Consider the following 9331-nt stretch of genomic DNA (forward strand, 5'->3'; position numbering starts at 1 on the left):
TGTTCCATTTTCCTTTCTGGAAAAATCAAACTCTAATAATTGAAGCTATTCACATAAGTTTGAACACTTCTATGATTTGATATTTGAACTCAAAGCTCCATTGGTTAAATCTTTATTTGTTTCCTTTAAATTTAATTCGACATTATCCTTTTCTCTTCACATGCACTTCTACTACTAAATAATTTCCATGAATTATCATGACTCATGATAATTATTATTTTTTTTAAAAAAGAAAAAGGTAGCCACTCAAAAATCAACATCGAGAGGAAAAATTACAAAAAAAAATTGACAATATTTCTTTTACAAATTGTCATAGTGGATATTGTTTTTCTCTCCAACATATTGGATTTTAAATTTGGAGCTGGTTTAAGATTGCTTAAATTATTTTAAAATAAACATCTTGAAAAAGTAGTAGAAAGTTAAAACAGTTCTACACATACTTGTCAGAAAGATGATTTTTTTGCAACTGTTTATTCTTACAACAGAGCAGAAACAATTTTAAAGAAAAATGATCAACCCCTAACTAGCCTGTATATTATGAATAATCTCGCTTGTAATCAAAATTATAAAAAAAAAAAAATTGAGAAAGAAGGTGAAAAATTAAATTTTATAGAGTAACGTTAAGTAGGAGCTCCAAAATGCGGGAATTACAGTTACAAGTGGCGGTTGACACTTCACCTTTCTGTATCTTTCTTCCATTTTTTTTTAAAGTCAATATCTTTCTTCCTTTTTAATTTATATTTTTTCTGTGGCTTTTGTAATTTTGTTTTATATAATATTATTGTTACGGATAATACAAAACAACAGGTTTGCTGTTGTATGAACGATTTTATCCCGAAAATAAAACCCATATAAAATTATAAATATTCTGCACATAAGACGGGCTTATAGTTTCTGGTGGGGTCTATCGGAGATTTTGTGCCTTCTTGTTTGATTGATTAGGGTTTTGGTTTTTGGGGTATTTTTGCAGAGACGTGTTGCAATTGAAGAAGAAAGGAAAGTACTTTTGGGTTGAAGGATTGAGCTTTTGGAATTTCTGGTGATTTCTCAGAATCTCAGTTTGCAAAAGCACTTGAATTTGGGGACTTTAGCCAAATGGGGTTTTGAATTTACTGCTTCCAACTTCTGGTTCTGGTAAATCTTTGCTGCTTTTCTTTTATACCATGAGAAATGAAGCTTAAAAGTTATGCTTTTTTGCATGCAACCCTTTTGCTAGCTGCAAAGATTGATGCTTTTTTTTTAACTCTCAGCTTAAATTTGTGTTTTGGATTGAATTCTGTGATTGTGATTGATATTATGATTTCAGATGGCGTTTTGTATGTGTACATTTCAATTTCGATGAGCTCTTGAGTTCCGAATATCTGAAGTTTTCAATTGTTATGCTTATTTGGATTCTATTAGTTATCAGGTGATTTAGTTGCAATTCTGTTTAGGGAGAGCTTACAAAGATGATCCTGCCATCATGAGAGGGCTCGGGTGGGGTAGTTGTTGATGGGCACTCCCGACAACAAACTATCCGAGTTAGTTGACATATTCAGGTCTTGGATCCCCAGGAGGTCCGAGCCGCCCAATGTGTCCAGGGACTTTTGGATGCCTGATCAAAGCTGTAGGGTATGTTATGACTGTGACTCTCAATTCACAATATTTAACCGAAGGCATCATTGTCGACTTTGTGGCCGAGTTTTCTGTGCTAAGTGTACTGCAAACTCTATTCCTGCGGCGTCTGATGAGCCAAGGGCTGGAAGAGAAGATTGGGAGCGGATTAGGGTCTGTTATTATTGCTTCAAGCAATGGGAGCAAGGGGTAGCGGCACCCGATAATGGGGCCGCCCCTGCAGCCAGCCCTGGTCTCAGTCCATCACCGTCTGCGACAAGTTTGGCAAGCACCAAGTCCAGCTGCACCTGCCACAGCAGCAGCAGCACTATTGGTTCTACCCCTTATTCGACCGGACCTTACCAGCACGTGCCATATAGTTCTGGTCGTAGCCCTAGTCAATCATCTTCCCAAATTGATTCAGTTCCAGTACAGCAAGACAATGTGACATCGCAGACGAGCATTAGTTCTGATGTAGCCATGGCCGAGCCTTCTCCAAATCAATATGGCTTTTGCTTGAACAGGTATCTCCTGCTATCACTGAATAGCTTTTCCGTGTACTTCACAAATTCATTAGTTTCAAATGAGTTTTCAAGTGTCCGTGTAAGGCATTTGTTTACGTCTGAAAAAAGAATACCAATCATGGATTGGTATGTGAATAGAGTTTCTGTTTTTGTGAAATATCTTTCCCGTCATTCTGTCTCCATTTAATGTTAATGTTGCCTGCGAGTATGTGATACATGTATGTGTCAGGTCATATAAATGAATTTTACGTTTAAGTTTCTAACCATGATTATTCATTCTTGTCCTCATATCTCATATCCTTATATTTGGCTCTTTATAAGGTAATCCATTGCTTGTTTTTACTTATCGTCTGATACCAGGAGTGATGATGAGGATGATGACTATGGAGTTTATCGTCTAGATTCAGAACCAAGTCATCTCTCTCATGGCAATGACTATTATGGTGCAGTCACTATCGAGGAATTTGCTAGCGTCTATGGACCCCAGAATGTGCATCTTGATGGAGATAACACGAGTTCCTTATTACCTGGGAATTTTGATACAGAGGATGCAGTAGGAATTCAGAAGATTGAGGAAGAACCATACGCACACGATAATGGCGATGAATGTGGAACTTCTCCATATGACCTGCAAAGCACGAATACAGAACCTGTGGATTTCGAGAACAATGGGCTACTTTGGCTCCCTCCGGAGCCTGAGGACGAAGAAGATGAGAGAGAAGCTGTCTTATTTGATGACGACGATTATGATGGTGGTGGTTCTGGTGGTGGTGTAGGGGAGTGGGGTTACCTGGGTTCTTCACATAGCTTTGGTAATGGGGAGTGTCGTACGAGGGAGAAGTCAATTGAGGAGCACAGGAAGGCGATGAAGAATGTGGTGGAAGGTCATTTTAGAGCTTTGGTATCTCAGCTTTTGCAGGTTGAAAATCTACCACTGGGTGATGAAGGCAACAATGAGAGCTGGTTGGACATAATTACTTCGTTGTCGTGGGAAGCTGCCACACTTCTCAAGCCAGATACAAGCAAGGGTGGAGGAATGGACCCTGGGGGATATGTGAAGGTTAAATGCATAGCTTGTGGGCGTCGAACTGATAGGTAAATCTTTTTGATCTAAAGTTTATTCTTTCACCATTCTGAGCAGTGTGAGGCATATTCCTGTGCAGTATTATTTCATTAGACCAAATTTATAATGGTTCCTAAACTTTTATAGTATATCTATGTCCTGTTACATGCGAAAATTATTCAATCCATTAGTTGTTGATGGGTTTTCATTTCATTTTGTTCAGTACGGTAGTTAAAGGAGTTGTTTGTAAGAAAAATGTGGCTCATCGGCGAATGACATCAAAAATAGAAAAACCGCGCTTTTTAATCCTTGGAGGAGCTTTGGAATATCAGCGTGTTTCAAACCTCTTGTCAAGTTTCGATACTTTGTTGCAGCAGGTTCTTTTTACCTTTTCCGTTTATTTGTGTTGTACGTTAAAGCTTTGCATTTGTAGGATTTTGATTAGCGATCAAACCCTGCATATGTTTTCTATCACACACTTATCTTTCCTATTCATTTAGTAATCTTGGATGTTTCTCCTTCTTATGGACTATCCCTTTATTAGGAAATGGATCATCTGAAGATGGCAGTAGCAAAGATAGATTCACATCACCCAAGTGTTCTTTTGGTGGAGAAGTCTGTATCTCGGTATGCTCAAGATTACCTTCTTGCGAAAGACATCTCACTTGTTTTGAATATTAAGAGGCCACTTTTAGAGCGAATAGCCCGCTGCACTGGGGCACAAATAGTCCCTTCAATAGATCATCTCACATCACCAAAACTAGGGTTTTGTGACATGTTCCATGTGGAGAAGTTTCTTGAAGTGCATGGCAGTGCTGGGCAAGGTGGGAAGAAATTGACAAAGACTCTGATGTTCTGTGAAGGTTGCCCGAAGCCCTTGGGTGTTACTGTAAGTCCCGAATATATACACATCACACAGTGACTTTGTTGGGCATTAACTGGCACATTTTGGTGTCTTGTCAAATTTGTAGGCTAGGAGTTATTGTTATTTGTATTGTCACTTGTTAACACAGTGAAAGAACAAAAGAAAATAGCAAAGACAAAGGAATTGTAATCAGGTTACCAGACTGCCTATCAAGGATATCTTAATTCAGAGTTCTTCTTAGCTTGGACTGGTGGATTGGGAGCATTTGCATGACTGTTTTACCATTTTAGCATTAACTATTTTAGTAATTCCTTTTACTATGTTTTTTGTTTACCAAAAAGTCAGAAGTTTTAAGATGGATTGAATTTGTTACAGATATTGCTCCATGGTGCCAATGGGGATGAGTTAAAGAAGGTGAAACATGTTGTCCAATATGGAGTTTTTGCCGCTTATCACTTGGCTCTGGAGACTTCATTTCTAGCTGATGAAGGTGCTTCACTTCCGGAACTTCCTTTGAAGTCCCAGATTACTGTTGCATTACCCGATAAACCATCAAGTATTGACAGGTCTATTTCCACCATACCTGGTTTTAGTGTCCCACCGGCTGGCAAGCCTCAGGGTCCCGATGCTAGCAGGGAACTACAGAAATCTAATCAAAGGTTAATTTCATATAGCAATTCATCTACCACTAGTGGCCCCATTTTGAACATGCAAGGTGCCGATTCAATTTGCTCATCTAAAGCTTGTTCTCAAGCTTTTCTCATAGAACATGCTTTGAGCTCTAGAGAATCTAGATCTCCCTTTACTTCCTTGTCTCCCCAAGAAGAGGATATCACAGAATCTTACCGTAAAGAGCTCCCCTCAATATGTGCCTCTGAAAATAAAATTGATGTGGGTTCTAAAGATTCTTGCCTGGACAATACAGCTCAGGTTGGGGAAGCTTTGGTCAACGGTAGTTTGATCTCTAATTTTCTTGCCACCTCAGAGTCATTAGGACATGGTGGCGGTGCTTTAGCTGCAAATCATGGTGAGACTCCAGAGTTGACATCCATAAAACATCATAGTGATTATCAGAATGAGGAGGTAGGATCTTCAAAGGAAGAGTTTCCACCCTCACCTTCTGACCACCAAAGCATTTTGGTTTCCCTGTCAACACGTTGTGTGTGGAAGGGAACTGTGTGTGAACGGTCCCATCTGTTTCGAATCAAATACTACGGAAGTTTTGATAAGCCTTTGGGGAGGTTCTTACGAGATCATCTGTTTGATCAGGTATTTTTCATTTTCAATCATTACCTTTTGTAATTGCTAATTTTGTGGACATATTTTTCATAAGCAATTTCATAAGATGAAGTTGTCATACTTCTCTATCAGAATTACCTTTGTCGTTCATGTGGGATGCCATCAGAAGCGCATGTTCATTGTTATACTCATAGACAAGGGAGCCTTACAATATCTGTTAAGAAGGTCCCAGAGATTTTGCTACCTGGGGAAAGGGAAGGCAAAATTTGGATGTGGCACAGGTGCTTGAAATGTCCTCGAGCCAATGGCTTCCCTCCTGCAACTCGAAGAGTGGTCATGTCAGATGCTGCTTGGGGTTTATCGTTTGGGAAGTTTTTAGAGTTAAGCTTTTCAAATCATGCAGCTGCAAACCGAGTTGCAACTTGTGGTCATTCCCTTCACAGAGATTGTCTTCGGTTTTATGGGTATGCATTTTCACTAATTAACTGCTAACTTTTGCACCAACCTCAGTTTACCTTCGTTCTTCATGTTTTTTAATTTCAGAGAAAAGCCTATGCCGTTTTATCACTATGTTTTTATCTTATGCTATTGTTCTTACATGTACAGTTTTGGAAGAATGGTTGCTTGCTTCCGCTATGCCTCCATTCATGTTCATTCTGTTTATCTTCCTCCACAAAAACTCGAATTTAACTATGATAATCAGGAATGGATACAAAAAGAAGCGGAGGAGGTAAGTTTATTATCTTTTATTTTTAATCTTAGTTAATGTAGCAAATGATTCTAAATTTATCAATGCTTATGAGATTATTGATCTTGTTTTACTAGGTGGGTCATCGGGCAGAGCTTCTCTTTACTGAATTGTGCAATGCTCTTAATCAGATTTTGGAGAAGAGACCAATTTCAGGGACACCAGATGGTGGGAAGAAAGCACCTGAATCAAGTCATCAAATTGTAGAACTTGAAGAGATGCTTCAAAAGGAAAGAGAAGACTTTGAGGTAGTTTACTTGTATCACACCCCCTTTATACATGCGTTGTTTATTTTATTTTTCATTTGTTGGAGAGGGAAGTTATATATTTTAATCCTTTGGTAACTCAATCGTGACATGACATTGTTTAGGAATCATTACGAAAAGCGATGCATAGGGAGGTGAAGTGTGGCCGGCCTGCAATTGATATTCTCGAGATCAATAGATTAAGGAGGCAGTTGCTCTTTCATTCTTACATTTGGGATCAACGCCTAATTCAGGCTGCCAGTTTAAGTAAAAATAGTTTCCAGGAAGGTTTGAGAAGTTCCCTTCCAAAACTCAAGGAGAAACCTATCAGTTCTATGGAGAAGCTTGTCGAGACAAATATAAACTCCAAGCCAGGTAAAGGATTTAGTAGGTGTGATTCCTCTCTTCGGGAAACAAAGCCAGATGTAAGTATTTATCAAGGAGGAGATGTTGGCGGCTTTAGCCAGCCTGAAGGGGAGCAGAAGAAAAATGAAATCGTTCAGAACCTGAATCATAGTAACGAGGCAAAAATTTCCACACGGTCCTCTGAAAATGCCATTGATAAATCTGATCCATTGGAGTCTGGAATAAGTGCACGAAGGGCCCTCTCAGAAGGGAACGAGAGTCTAGTAGTGGCAAATTTATCTGATACCCTTGATGCGGCTTGGACGGGTGAAAGTCACCCAACTAGTACGATTCCTAAAGAGAATGGCTACTCTAAACCTGATTCAACCTTGGTAAATTCTCCGACTATGATGAGAAAAGTTGCATCGAATTCAGATCTGCAAAATTGTGCCGTTGACCAAGCTGGGGTACAGACAACTGCTGCAACTCATTCTCTTAGCTCTACATCATCTCTCAAGGTATTTGACAAAAGTTATTCCCTGAATGCACAAAAGATCATTATTGGTGAATACAATCCCGTCAATGTTCCAATGTTCCGGGAATCGGAAAGGCAAAGCGGTGCCAGGTTGTTACTGCCAATTGGTGTTAATGACACTGTCATCCCTGTTTTTGACGATGAACCCACTAGTGTTATTGCCTATGCACTAGTCTCGCCAGATTATCATGTGCAGATTTCCGAGTCTGAGAGACCAAGAGATGCTATGGATGGTTCAGTCTCAGCACCTCTTTTTGATTCCGCAAATCTTCTCTCACTTAGCTCTTTTGATGAGTCGCTTTCTGAGACCTACAGAAATCTTGGTTCTTCTGATGAGAGCATGTCATCTGTGTCGCGGTCGTGGAGCTCTCAAGCTTTGGACTCACTTTTGTCAAAGGACATTCATGCTAGAGTTTCTTTTACAGATGATGGCCCCCTTGGTAAGGTGAAGTATACCGTGACTTGTTACTATGCAACGCGGTTTGAGGCTTTAAGGAGGACGTGTTGCCCTTCTGAAAGAGATTTCGTGCGATCTCTTAGCCGCTGTAAGAAGTGGGGCGCCCAGGGTGGCAAGAGCAACGTTTTCTTTGCAAAAACCTTGGATGATCGATTTATCATCAAACAAGTTACAAAGATAGAGCTGGAATCATTTATCAAGTTTGCACCATCTTATTTCAAGTATTTGTCTGAGTCAATCAGTACTCGAAGCCCGACTTGCCTGGCAAAGATCCTGGGTATTTATCAGGTATTCTACATTTCTCTTGCTCTCACTAAAATGCTTAACGTTTTTCTTTAGTGGCCTTATATACAACTTTTCACCAAGTCTGACCCAAATTTTCTTTTCTCTTTTGTCTTGGAAGGTTTCGTCAAAGCATGGTAAAGCAGGGAAAGAGTCCAAGATGGATGTTTTAGTAATGGAGAATTTATTATTTAGACGGAATGTCACGCGGCTTTATGATCTGAAGGGATCTTCTCGATCACGTTATAATCCAGATACAAGTGGGAGCAATAAAGTTCTACTCGACCAGAATCTGATTGAAGCAATGCCAACTTCTCCAATTTTTGTGGGGAGCAAGGCAAAGCGGCTACTAGAGAGAGCTGTCTGGAATGATACTGCATTCCTTGCTGTAAGTCCGATTTTAACTCCCTGTTGCCGCATTAATGTTTCCTCAGTAACCCCATTGTTTTTCCAATCGGAAAACGCTGAGTGCACAAAGATTTTAACAAATAGTATTCTACGAATTGACGTGATTTCTTGAATGGCATGACACACACATACTACCCCACGCCACCCAATGCAGTGTGCAGAGAAGAATGCTTGTATTCTTTTCATCGACACCTCCCTCCAAATCCTGTGTGATTGTTTTCGAGGCATATTGATTAGATTTTGGTGTTTGATTGCCCTGGCATCCGTTGTTTGCTAACATCTTGTCATCTATTTTGCCACAGTCGATTGATGTCATGGACTACTCGTTACTGGTCGGTGTGGACGAGGAAAAGGATGAGCTGGTTCTGGGGATCATTGATTTTATGAGACAGTACACATGGGACAAGCACCTTGAAACTTGGGTGAAGACCTCCGGGATTCTCGGCGGACCCAAGAACACGTCTCCAACCGTGATTTCACCCCAGCAATACAAGAAACGATTCAGGAAAGCTATGACATCTTACTTCCTCATGGTGCCCGATCAGTGGTCTCCCCTAACGATCGTTCCGAGCAGGTCGCAATCTGACCTTGGTGAAGAAACTGCGCAAGATCCGAGCTGAATTAATGTCTTCTAGCCTGTATATATGTGAAAATAATCCGTACAACTTTTACTTGTATATTTGAAGATGTGAGCTCAGTAGAATAATGTCCAATGCAAAGCTATAAAGCAGCATGCCTCTCCCTTTTTTCACATTTTCTTTATTTATAAGAGGTAAATAGCGTTTCGATTATTACCCGAGTGAAAATTAGTTTCTGAGATTATTCTATTGGAAAAATAAGTCGTTAAACTATTAAAGTTAGTTTCAAAGCTGTTACATCCAACAGTTTGTCAAATGATGCGACTTGCACTTTAAAATGACTACTGTCATTTTCTCGCCCTTAAACTTGCTTATAGGCTTTGAATTTTGTTGTCAATAATTTTTTTTTTTAACAAATGATATTATCTATTCTAAGGGGAGAGGGGTAC

The 9331-nt window shown here is 39.7% G+C and overlaps 1 protein-coding gene across 3 annotated transcripts; it reads left to right on the forward strand.

Moving 5' to 3' along the window:
- Nucleotides 1-748: 748 nt before the first annotated feature.
- LOC103454048 (1-phosphatidylinositol-3-phosphate 5-kinase FAB1A) lies at nucleotides 749-9095 on the forward strand. Of its 3 annotated transcripts, none has more exons than XM_008393637.4 (12): nucleotides 749-1134; nucleotides 1402-2117; nucleotides 2478-3212; nucleotides 3404-3557; nucleotides 3725-4069; nucleotides 4421-5314; nucleotides 5417-5748; nucleotides 5891-6014; nucleotides 6110-6280; nucleotides 6403-7902; nucleotides 8018-8284; nucleotides 8607-9095. In XM_008393637.4, exons 2-12 carry the CDS (start codon nucleotides 1492-1494, stop codon nucleotides 8922-8924), a joined length of 5466 nt encoding a protein of 1821 aa, XP_008391859.2. In that variant the 5' UTR covers nucleotides 749-1134; nucleotides 1402-1491; the 3' UTR covers nucleotides 8925-9095. The 3 variants fall into 3 exon arrangements, with proteins under 3 accessions (XP_008391859.2, XP_008391869.2, XP_008391864.2); XM_008393647.4 differs by having other exon boundaries at nucleotides 798-1134; nucleotides 1434-2117; XM_008393642.4 differs by having other exon boundaries at nucleotides 803-1134; nucleotides 1409-2117.
- The last annotated feature ends 236 nt before the right edge of the window (nucleotides 9096-9331 follow it).

The sequence above is a fragment of the Malus domestica genome, chromosome 02, assembly GCF_042453785.1.
Source record: "Malus domestica chromosome 02, GDT2T_hap1".
NCBI lineage: Eukaryota > Viridiplantae > Streptophyta > Magnoliopsida > Rosales > Rosaceae > Malus > Malus domestica.